The following is a 13,108-nucleotide window of genomic DNA, read 5'->3' on the forward strand; positions in this document are numbered from 1 at the left end:
CACCGATATCAGTGTAAGCCTTTGGTCTTTTATCCCACCCCGTAGTTTGATCATTGGGAGTTATTGGTTTTCTCGAGGGTGTTTTACAGCTAATGCTCTAGGCCCCCTGCGATAGGATGTCACTCTCCTTGTCAAGTGAGTATGTACAGCGTCTGTACTTTCTCACTGCCCATGTTATACACTCACATTTTAGACACACTGCAAAGCCTTCACCCAGGGTTCTTACCGTAGGTTCCTCTGGTAGCGGTGGTCATCACCTCAGTATCACACTTGTTAAGGACAGGGGAAGAAGGTTAGACTGTGCTAAAGAGTCTTTAGTTTGAGTCCCAGTTCCTTACTGAATGGTAAGGCTGTGTTTTTTCACACAATCACATACAACAATTTCAAGTTTTTTCTCTGAAGGTAAAGGATTTCCTATCCAGCCAGAGCTGGTGAAATTGAAGTTTCTTCCAGTCTCTAAAGCTGGAGGCTCTTTTTCAGCCCGTAAGGGCCGTGGAAATCAAATTGTTCTCCTCTTTTGGTAAAGGTTTATTAAATCCAGTTTCCTAAAAAAACTGGATTTCCTACCCAGCCCAAGAGGGCTAGTAAAATCTAAAATCTGCAGCTATTCTACTCCAGTAAACCCAGCTTACCTCTCCTCTCTTCTTCACATGTTACACCTACATAATTCATCCTGTCTTCTAAAGTCGACTACAGGAGGTTTGTTGCCTTATACGTCAATATTAGTTTAGGATCCTATTACACATGATAGGTTACATAATACCAATTATACAGGAAGGATTATACAACATATTCAATTCAGTTTATTTAGTTTAGCCCATAATCACAAATATATACATATAGCAATGTATAGTGTCTATACTGGTTCTGGTTATATTTAAACAAGTAGACTTTTAGATTGTTCTGTCATCATTCAACAGGATACATACAGTCAGATACATACAGACAGTATAAAAAGTATTGGACAGTATAAACAGTGAAATGCAGATATATACAGTCGGTATGGTCTCGATGGCAGGGAGTGAAGTATTGGTGATCCGTTGTGCAGTTTTTACCACCCTATGTAGACCTTTGTGATCTGAAGCAGTTCCCATACCAAACTGTGATGCAGTTAGTAAGGATGCTCTCGATGGTGCAGCGGTAGAAGTTCACCAGGATCTGAGGAGACATGTGGATCTTCTTCAGTCTCCTCAGGAAGAAGATATGCTGGTGTGCCTTCTTGACCAGGGTTGAGGTGTTGAGGGTCCTCTGAGAGATGTGGACACCCAGGAACCTAAAGCTGGAGACACGCTCAACCTCCGTTCCAGTGATATGGATGGGTGTGTGTGTGCAGCCTTTGGTCTTTCCACAGTCCATAATAAGCTCCTTGGTGTTGAGGGCCAGGTTGTTGTTGGCGGACCACGCCGCCAGTTGCCGGACCTCCTACCAGTAGGCTGACTCATCGTTGTTGTTGAGAGCACACGGCCCTGTGGAACGCGAGTGCTCAGGGTGAGAGTAGAGGAGGTGTGATTACCTAACCTAATATACTGGGGTCTACTGGGATTTTTATATCCAGCATCAGAGAATGTACAAGTGAGATGGTTCCCTGTGACTGAGTCTCACTTTCCATGCATCTTCTGTGGCGACTTGGGCAAGACTCCAAATTGCAGACTGTTCCTGTGGTGTATGAATGTTACATAGTCCTGATTAGTGGGTGGCACCTTGCATGGTAGCTCCTCCTATCAGTGTGTGAATGGGTGAATTATGACATGTGGTCGTAAGACTAGAAAAGCGCTGTACAAGTACTGTCCATTTACTATTCTATCTCCCTTTCAGGTCAGATGGAGAGTCTGACACTGAAAGACTCAAAGCCAGAGGAGGAAGAGGAGCACCAGACCTTCATTGCGTTTGCGCGGGTCTTCAGTGGAGTGGCGAAGAAAGGACAGAGAGTATTTGTACTGGGACCAAAGTATGACCCCGCCCAGGCCCTCAGCATGGTAAATCCAGTTATATATCAACCTTGTATAATACTTCTCTCTCTGGAATGTACAGGTCAATTGTAAACTTACAACTGAAATATTTAGTTAATTTACTTTTCAGCTCCAAAATATCTCCTTTTTTTTTTTTAAAGTAATTCGGCAGGTTTGCCGTGCTTTTTGTTAGTTTGTTTCACTCCTGTAGTTCAGGTGAAAAACCAAATCATCCATTGTTGCCTTTGAGCTCTGGTCTGCTCACACTTCATTGTCATCTTCTGCTACATCTTAGGGTTTGGACTGGAGACCATTTCAAAGACTAAAAGATTAAAACGGATATTTCAGAAGATAATTGGCAGCTTAATCTATGATGAGCTTGCATCTCTAAACTGAATGACATTTTTTGTTACAAACAATGACTGAGTAGGAACAGCCACTCATTGCACTACACTAACGGCAACTATTTATTCTTATTTTGTATTATAGATTTAAATAATTAGTTTCAACTCAAGATCCCAATACATCTTAATTATTGAATGATAAATATTGTATGATGGGCTAGCTAGCTTAGTGTTAACATAGCCCACTACAATTTTCCCTTTAATTTGCCTCAAAACCTAAATGTAAGCAGGTAACCATCGTTAACAACTACATCTTGCCCCATTCTGTAACTACCTGGACTTACAGTTCACCCCGTGCATCATTTACTTTGAGCTAACCTCATTGGCTATAATTCTGGCTGTCATTGAGAGACTACTTTGCAGAGTGAGAAAGCCAGCGCAGCAGCCTCCCCAAGGTCCTAGTGCCCAGGTATTATATTGTAGCGTGCCCGCTACAGCGCAACTGTGCATAACTCTGTGAAATTGAGTGTCATACTTACTACAGACTCATTCCCTGAGAATCAAGTTATTCAGTATCAAAGTGATCCAGTGAAAGTTGACACCCATGGCTACATTGCATCAGGAACTGCTAATTCTGCACATTTTTTAATGGTGCAGTTTTTGATGAGCTGAAACTTATTACCAGTGCTCAAGTATGCAACAAAGTTGGCCTACTGCTATATAAAGCTGAGGCTACCAAGTATTCACAACACAGGAATTACCACACCATGCTGAATCACACACAAGTAGCCCACGAAGGTCCTTCTAACATAAACACAAAAAGGCTTATGAGTCAACAAATGTTTCCAGGATGCAAAACACAAAGTGGTAATAGAGCTACATGAACAAAGCAGCAGCTGTGGTGCTCACTGCCAAAGCAACAATTGCCTCTCCATCACAGCATCTGCATTTCTGACACATGCAGATCAATCTTTCCATTTCATCTCCCAGCTATGAGGGAAATGGAATGCCACCTAGCTGCCCATGCATTGTGATCCCAGTGCTACATTTGTGAGCCTCTTTGCTCTCCTGGTTCATTGCTTGCCTCCTCTCTGTCAGCTGCCAGAGGGTGTCAGTGCTTCAGGCTGTGTGTCTGAGGTGCCTCATCTGTCCTGCTGTACCATGGAAAGCCTCTACCTGCTGATGGGAAGAGAGCTAGAGGAGCTGGAGGAGGTCCCTGTAGGAAATGTGCTGGGTAAGTACATTCCCTTTCTTCCTTCTGGTTATTGCAATATGTGTTCAGAATGGAAAATAGCCAAAGCTTTCATATAAGTAGCATTAATTAATTAATAGCATCCTTTACTATTGCTGCTTCACCCCGACATATATTCTGATTGTGTGCAGATTGGTCCAGTTTAAAGATGCCAGAGGGTTTAACTGATGGTTAGTAATAATGAAGAAAGTCACAGCATGCTTGCTTTTCCAGGGATCTCAGTGCATTCCACTAAGAAGCTTGATGACTAAGCAGAAAGTTGAACTAGTGGCTGGCAGTGTGACAAATATTTCTGCCCTGTGTACATCCACGAGAACACACTGCGCCCCTCAGTGTGTCATGGCCGTGTGGAAGTCATTGTTCCTGTGGACTGCAGGCAGGGAGGACGTTGCCAGTGGAGCACCATTGTGTGAAGCCCACCAGGCTTGTCCTTGATTAGAAACCCAATGATGATCTGACAGCTGGAGCAAGAGGAGAGGGAAATAACCCCACACAAAATTATATACATACACACAACGCAGCTTTTGATGTGAGAAACATGATTTTCTTGTTATCCACATGACTGCATGACGGCGCTGTGTTTGTCTTCTCTAGAGAGAATGCAACTTTAACACATGAAGCATATACTTCTATACAACCAGAGGAGTCGCCCCCTGGTGGTCATTAGAGAGAATGCAGCTTTAACACATCAAGCATAGACTTCTATACAACCAGAGGAGTCGCCCCCTCATGGTCAGTAGAGAGAATGCAACTTTAACACATGAAGCATAGACTTCTATACAACCAGAGGAGTCGTCCCCTGGTGGTCAGTAGAGAGAATGCAGCTTTAACACATGAAGCATAGACTTCTATACAACCAGAGGAGTCGCCCCCTCATGGTCAGTAGAGAGAATGCAACTTTAACACATGAAGCATATACTTCTATACAACCAGAGGAGTCGCCCCCTGGTGGTCATTAGAGAGAATGCAGCTTTAACACATCAAGCATAGACTTCTATACAACCAGAGGAGTCGCCCCCTCATGGTCAGTAGAGAGAATGCAACTTTAACACATGAAGCATAGACTTCTATACAACCAGAGGAGTCGTCCCCTGGTGGTCAGTAGAGAGAATGCAGCTTTAACACATGAAGCATAGACTTCTATACAACCAGAGGAGTCGCCCCCTCGTGGTCAGTAGAGAGAATGCAACTTTAACACATGAAGCATGGACTTCTATACAACCAGAGGAGTCGTCCCCTGGTGGTCAGTAGAGAGAATGCAGCTTTAACACATGAAGCATAGACTTCTATACAACCAGAGGAGTCGCCCCCTCATGGTCAGTAGAGAGAATGCAACTTTAACACATGAAGCATAGACTTCTATACAACCAGAGGAGTCGTCCCCTGGTGGTCAGTAGAGAGAATGCAGCTTTAACACATGAAGCATAGACTTCTATACAACCAGAGGAGTCGCCCCCTCATGGTCAGTAGAGAGAATGCAACTTTAACACATGAAGCATAGACTTCTATACAACCAGAGGAGTCGCCCCCTGGTGGTCAGTAGAGATAATGCAGCTTTTAAGACACAACAGCAGAACTGAAGGTTGCCTGGTTTTCACTGCAATATAAATTGATATTAGAGAAGGAATTATGACTTGTTTAAACCTCCTAATACTTGCTAATACTAATGCCCCCTCTCCTCAACATTAGTTATCAAAGCAATGATATATTATTACTTTTCCAATCTTATATTTCCTTATCCTTTTGAATTGTGTGTTTTTATGGAAATAACCACTATATAGATACCAGAAACAAAGTTAAACAACAGCATATAGAATTCTAGTTTTTTTTTTGGCCTGAAGGGCAGAACAAGTTTAAAGTCCAGCCCTTGGTTATAAGCTGCTAAGTTAGCTAGATAATCACAAGCAGGGCAAACGTTCTTTGAGTAAGGCACTTGGTAAAAAGCCGTTTCACAGCCAGACATTAAGGAACCTGCTCACTCTGTATGCTCCCTTGCTTACAGTCAATTCCTCTCGGCTGAATATCTGTCACTCGCTCTCCCTCTTATTTGGCTGAAACTGTCACAATCAAATGACTGTTTCTTCAATATATATAATATAATACAGATGTGTATCCATCTGTACTGAGGAGTGCCATCCTATCTGTTTTGCAGCATTTGGCTCACAGGAGATAGTATAGGCCTAAACACCTCAAAACTCATCCTGCTACTTCCACCAGCTGTGACATCATCAATGAACACCGGTGACCCATTCCCATTGGCAGCCATACCAAAGCACCGCCTCCACCATGTTAACCAGATGATGTTGTTGGCTTCGGATCAGGAGTTAATCTTGGTTTTATCTTAGAACCTTCATCTAGAACTGATCAGGCTCATTCAGATGTTTTCTGGCAAAGTGTAGTCTGGCCTTCCTGTTCCCAGTGTTCCCAGTGGGTTGCATCTTGTAAACCTTCTGTATTTAGATTCATGAAAGCATCTCTTGATTTTAGACTTTGACAAAGACACGCCTTCCTCCTCCAGAGAATCCTTGACCTCAGTATTCATGTTATGAAGGTTTTTCTTCACCACTAATTCTGCTACGTCTACTTGACATGTCCTCCGTGGTCTTCTGGGCCTTTTGGTGGTGGTGAGCTCACCACTCCATTCCTTCTTTTAGGAATGTACCAAACTGTTACTTTGGTCAATATGAATGTTTCTGTTATATATTTAAAGGCCTCCTTCACTTTGGTCCTCATGCTGAGAGTTCCCTGGATGTGTGTGTGTGTGTGTATATATATATATATAATGTGTGTGTGTATATATATATATATAATGTGTGTATATATATATATATATAATGTGTGTGTGTATATATATATATATATATATATATATATATATATATATATATATATATATAATTGAGAATATATATATATATATATATACACATATACATACACACACACATTATATATATATATATATATATACACACATTATATACACCGAGGTTCCTGGCAGTCGGAGTCGGAGCCAACACTGAGTTGTTGAAGGTAATAGTCAGGTCGTGGGTGGGAGAGCCTTTTCCTGGAAGGAGGAGAAGTTCAGTCTTGTCCGGGTTAATTTGAATCCAGACTGGTGGGGGTCTAGAAGGTTGTTACTGTGGAGAAAGGAGGAGACTTGGTTAAAGATAGCTCGCTCTAGAGTTTTGGAAAGGAAGGGGAGGAGAGAGACGGGTCTGTAGTTATTGACTTCAGACGGGTCGAGAGTGGGTTTCTTCAGGAGAGGGTTGACTCCGCCTCCTTCAGAGAGTTAGGGAAACAGCCGGTTGAGAGGGAGGTGTTAATAAGATGGGTGAGAAAGGAAAGAAGGTCCGGAGCAATAGACTGGAGAAGGTGAGAAGGGATGGGGTCAAGGGGGCAGGTGGTTAGGGGGTCAGAGGTTACCAAGGTAAGAACTTGATTAGGAGACAGGGGGATAAAAGAGGAAAACAAGGGGGAAGAAGATGAAGTTACTGGAGGTGTAGTTATGGAAGATGGATTAGTAAATGAAGAGCGTATGTTGTCTATCTTTTTTGTAAAGTAGTCAACAAAGTGGCTTGGTAGAAGGGTGGAGGGAGGGGGGGACCAGGGGGGTCAAGGAGGATGGAAAAAATTGAGAAGAGCTTTTTGGGTTAGATAAAGAGGATTCGATTCTGGACTAAAGCAGCATGCCGTTGCATTGCCTTTTTTGTCGTTCATCTTTGAGGATTATTTTGTCAGGTCTGGCCTGATTCCGATGAGTGAGGAGTCCGACTGCTGCCTTAGCAGGACTGTGCTACCCCCTGGCTGCTAACGGCTAATGTTCACGTACCCGTCTCCTGCCCATCTTTGTCCACAATAAAGCATTATCAGGAAATGTACTTGAAAAGAGACATGGAGTCTAATTAGTAATTGGTCACCCTTAATATCTGTCAGTGGGTTTTACAAGTATTTACCCTATGAACATTTTTAAAAACAAAGAAGTGACTAAATCCCTCGTCAAGCTGTCAACAAAACCTCAAATAAGGTAACCTTCATCCTGGTAAGGCCCAGGATGAAGGTGGCTCGCGGTTCAGACCTTGAGCTTTACAGCCTGACAAAATAACCCTGGTATTTGGTCAATGTAGGATCCAGTGATTTGGAGCTTGACTCGTACAAGTTAAATAAACATTGTTTTAATTGTAAGTGTGTTGATTTGAGTCCTCTTTGTCATTAATCAAAAGATGTCCAAACAAATTAAATGTCAAAAAATAGCAAACCATGGTGCAATACTTCCAGGCTCCTTTATAAGTTACATCCGCATAAAGCAGAATGAGTTCTGTGAATCTTCTATCCAAAGATACACGAAAGAAGGTTTGTTGAAATTTTATAGAGGGCGCTATTGAGTCAAACTGCCATTTTCAAGGATTACAATCATATCATACAACTACATTTAAGACAGTAAACGTGTGTGCTAAGTTTGGGTGTGTTTTGAGCATTTTTAGCTCCGAAAAACATCTTTGCCTTCATAGCAAATAGTGCGTTGCCATGGCAACAGCCTTTCACGAAACAACAAGATTTTGGAAACCTTTAATCACTAAGATTTTGGATTGTACTAACCAATTTTGAAGCCTATCTGTTGATTTGCCTAAGAGGAATGGGCTGGACTAAAGCATGACAAAAATCACACAGAAATCAAAATGACTGACTTCCGGTACGGTTTAGAGCATGGTCCCAAGAGACTTTCCAGTTTACATGTATATGCCTACCAGGTTTTAGAGATGTAGGTCAAACGTAGCACTTGAGCTGCTTAAATTAATATTTGTAGGAGGCGCTATCGAGCCAAATCACTATATTGAAGAATTAAAATCATATCGGGGAACTACATCTTTGACTTTAAATTTGTGTGCCAAGTTTAGTTACATTATCGAGCATGTTTAGTCCCTCCAAAGCCCCTTCATGGTTTTATGCGAAGAATGGGTTGCCACGTCAACAGTATTACACGAAACAAAAAATGCTTTGTGTGCTGGCATCATGAAAGTCTTATGTTTGTGTGGAACAAACTTGATGTCGATCTGATTTACCTACTAAGAGAAGCAAGCCAAAGTATAGAAACTTTTACTTCCTGCTACCAGTTGGGGACGCTACGACTATAATAACAAATTTGAATGTACATGTCTTCAGGCCTGGAGTCTCATCGCACATGTGGAATTTGGAAAGGATCTGATTATGTGAAGTTGAGAAAAAAACAAAATTTAAAATGGCGGAAAATCTGAATTTCATCGCCACCATTAACTTATTTGTAGAGCATGTCCAAGTGGACATGTATGCCAAGTTTCAACTTTCAATCGGTCATTGCTGGAAAAAAATATTAGCTTTTCCAACTCAAGGGGGCTCTATCAAGCTATTTTCGCCGATTCTGATAAGTGTGGAAGTCTTGAATAATGTAGGTTTAGCTCTAGCACCTCTTCCCTGTGCAAAGACATACAAGAATAATAATAATAAACATTAGAATAAAATAAAGCCATCGTTGACTTAAGTCAGTATATCGAATTGGTTTAAAAACATCAATAACGGTAAAATGTTTCTATTGTTTGCTTTTTTGTTAACTGCTTTTTTTTGCTACTTGGGTTTAAAGATCACTGACACATTGTGTATTATATCTAATCATCCCCTTAACTAGAAAACACCATTGATTGTACCATTGCTGTTCTTGTCCAGAGCTGTGAAAAGCCCAGTAGAAACCGGTCCAGTGCTCTGCCTACAACATTTAGCTTGAGATGTGACAGATCTGGTGCTAAAGGCTGGACAAGTGCTCAGGAGCAGTAGCTTCAGTCTCTCTTATCCCTTTCCAATACATCCAGTTCTAGCTAGATCAGTCTGTATCTTGCTGTTACGTTTTAGTTGTAGTTTTATTATATATTCTTTGAGTGACACATAAAGAGTCAGAGTTCAGACAGACTGGAGTTCATTGCTGAAAGTAGAGATGATGTTTGCTTTACTTGAGGGACCCACAAACCAAGACTTCAGTACTGAAGGATAATGGATCCGTGATGGTAGGCAGACAAAGAATCATAAATCATACATCACAGATCATTTGTAAGAGGCCACAGAGCGACAGTGGCATCATGTGACTGTAAAGCAAAGGAAACCCCTGTGTTGTAATGTTTCATGATGGATCTGGTGAAAATAATGTTTTTGCCGATTTTCTACACTTTGTCACAAGGTCAAGAATCAACTGCAGGGTTTATGCCCAAGGCTCTAACATGTTGGCTAAAAACAAAGATAAATCCTCAAAGTAGCATAGAAGATTACCAGTGACCCCACACATGTCCTTTGATTGAACCTAGAATCTGTAGCAACAGGACTAGATGTTGGTATGCTTTGGTATGCTTGGATATCTGCTGGCTATACCAGGACCCCAAGAATGCAGCCCCTCGCCCCCAGAGGCTTATTGTTGTCACACCTATAGCTGGTGCGTTCAGAGGTTGGCTGCAACCTCACCTTTGTGTATTTAAACAATATTTTTACGTGGTCATATGTTACATTTTTTGATTTTATGTGTGAATTAATTTGTGTATGCGTTTGCAAATTCGCTTGCCACAAATTGCCCCCCAAATAGTTAGGGTCCGAGCGACTGAGAAGTCAGTCAAAGAGGACCCTATTGAAATTGCTTTGACTACATTGGGAGCTTTTCTGGGGCACGTAGACATTTTTAAAACTAACCATATTTGGCACGCTTGTCAGGCTTGGTGAAAATAGCCATCTAATCAAGGAGTAACATTTTTGCAATTCATAGTTGCTCTCTAGCGCCCCCTCCAATTTTGACCGGCAATGCCCCTCACCCAGAATGTGTGATTGACTTGAAAATGTTCACACATGTCCATGTCCACCTGCTCTACAGAAAAGCCTCTCAGACCCCTAAGGTCCGCCTACTTAGATTTTCCGCCATTTTGAATTTTGTGAAAAACACCTAATTGACTTTCTTAACTACATGCTTGGTCCAAATCAACAAAACCTGATATCAATCAAATCATTGAAGCTAGATGACCTAGAATATGTCAACCGTTTATTTATATCTAATTGTGGTAAGGATCTATGGCCCAATGAACATCTTAGGGGCGTGTCTTGTTTTTCAATGCTCATAGAGTCAACACTATTGGGAATAATCACTTTGAAACATTTTTCCTAAGTGCGCATGGCATGCCTTAACTTGCAAAAAAAATCTTGTGCGATTTGAAGACTACGGGGCGCTACAATAATTCGCCGAAGTTGGCAGTTTTTCGCGTCTTTAGCTCGTTTTGGGCACTTTTTGCCGTTATACATTTAACGTTATCTCCCGCAAAAATTATCCAATCGACTTCAATCTTCTTTCCAGGATGATCAGAAGGCCTTGAGCATGATTATTCTGTAAAAAAAAACGTTGCTTGCTAGAGACTGTTGCTTTAACTAAACCAATCTTTCCAAAAATAATCATGCATGATGCCAGTCAAGCCCTGAACACATTTCCAAGAAGAAACTTTTGAAAATATCATTGGAACACCAACTAAAAAAATAAAATGACAAGTTTTAGACTTGTCATCTTTTCATATTTATTTTAAATATAAACTATATTTATATATAATAATTATATCTGTACCTATATATTTATATATATGTAACAGATTTGTATTGGGTAGGGAAGAAGTTTACTCGGATGATTTCTTTTCCAGCATTTATTTGCTCCTGCAGAAGACAATAAAACACACATAGTTTTACAAAAGGTAAGAAAAAAATAAAATGACAAGTAATTTAGACACTAATATTTTCTAGCTATACGAGTTCCGATCAATTTTTTTCAGCAAACTGATTGCGCAGTGAGATAAAGCACATGCCTTGAGTGTGGGAGTTGTGTGTTCAAATCCAGGCCAGGGCAAATTTTGTCATCCCTTTTTTTTTTACCTTTAATTTACATGACATGGTCAAGACTTCACGTAGAGACAAGTGATGCATGTATCTGTTCACATTCTCAAAGCGCCCCTACTGGCCAAAACAAATGAGCCTAAAATGCATCAGATTCACATGAAAATTACACAACATGGTCTACACTTCACCTAGAGACACATGATGCATGTATTTGTTCACATTCTCAAAGCGCCCCCTAATGGCCAAAACAAATGAGCCTAAAATGCATCAGATTCACATGTAATTTACACAACATGGTCTACACTTCACCTAGAGACACATGATGCATGTATTTGTTCACATTCTCAAAGTGCCACCTAGTGGCTCAACTGGACTTGCTCTAATCTGCCCCAAACTTGTTGTGCTTGTTACAAGTCACAGCCTGAGGATATCGACAAGTCTAATTTCAGTCATAGTCAAAGCACCACCCACTGGCTCAACTGGACTTGCTCTAATCTGCCCCAAACTTGTCATGCTTGTTACATGTCACGGCCGGAGGATATCGACAAGCCTAATTTCACTCATATTTGAAGCGCCACCTACTGGCTCAACTGGACTTGCTCTAATCTGCCCCAAACTTGTCGTGCTTATCGACAAGCTTATTTTCACTCGCAGTCGACGCGCCACCTACTGACAAAAGAATATCGGGGTTACGCAACAAACGGTAAAACGTACGACCGCCAGCCCCGCGTTCTCGGCCAAGCGGATCGGCGCCCCCGTCTGGCGCGGGTGCACGAGAACCCGTTCATTGCTGCTCGCAGCTTTAATTTTTTCTGTTATTGCAATGAATTGAATTGACAAATGATATATGATGAGTTGTACAGCTGCTGCAGAGTCTAACTGCAAACCGCCCGTTCCACTTTACATCCAAAGATACATGATAGAATGGAGCTAAGGGAAGCACCAATCCCGATATCGGATTTTGGGTTCATACTGACTCAATTACTGGATCGAGTATCGTGACCGATTCAATTAAATTCTATGTTTATATACTATTAACATTATTGACTGTAATATTTGTCAATGTTTAATATTATTTAAAGTGTTTACACTTGAATTGTAATCTCTTTTCATTTGTAAGATATTTTGTTTTTATTGAGTATTCATTTTTGACTAAAAAGCTGGGTGGAGGTCTCACTCAGCGTCGTTTATGTTGCAGTCTGTTGATGTTCTTCTCCTATCCTCTCTTATCAGGTATCGGCGGTCTGGAGGTCAGTGTCTTGAAGTCAGCCACCCTGTCAACATCCCCTGCCTGCCCACCCTTCATCCCGCTCAACTTTGAGGCCACACCCATTGTTCGGGTTGCCATAGAACCCAAACATCCAAGTAGGTCTTGGGAGGCACACACAAACCAAATTAACTGAAGACTTTACATATTTCACGTCATAATTTTGGTCTTAGAATAAAGTATTGTTTTTCCATACCATCAATCAACAACATACATCATGGGGCGACTGTGTCTCCACTAGTCCATGTCGATGTGTCCTTGGGCGAGATACTTAACACCATATGTCTCCTGTAGCTGTGTGTTGTAAGTTGCTTTGGATGAAAGCGTCAGCTAAATGGAATGTATTTGAAGCGGTGCATTTCGTTCTCAGTCTTATGTTACGGCCTATAGATGGTGCCTATGGGTACACAGG

The 13,108-nt window shown here is 41.3% G+C and overlaps 1 protein-coding gene across 1 annotated transcript in view; it reads left to right on the forward strand.

Moving 5' to 3' along the window:
- efl1 (elongation factor like GTPase 1) overlaps positions 1–13,108 on the forward strand; it is a 52,528-nt gene that overhangs the window by 18,711 nt on the left and 20,709 nt on the right. Inside the window, exons 13-15 of the mRNA XM_034561771.1 lie at positions 1,816–1,976; positions 3,392–3,527; positions 12,663–12,794. Coding sequence (XP_034417662.1) covers positions 1,816–1,976; positions 3,392–3,527; positions 12,663–12,794 — 429 coding nt within the window. The remainder of the gene's footprint in view (positions 1–1,815; positions 1,977–3,391; positions 3,528–12,662; positions 12,795–13,108) is intronic.

The sequence above is a fragment of the Cyclopterus lumpus genome, chromosome 3, assembly GCF_009769545.1.
Source record: "Cyclopterus lumpus isolate fCycLum1 chromosome 3, fCycLum1.pri, whole genome shotgun sequence".
Lineage (NCBI taxonomy): Eukaryota > Metazoa > Chordata > Actinopteri > Perciformes > Cyclopteridae > Cyclopterus > Cyclopterus lumpus.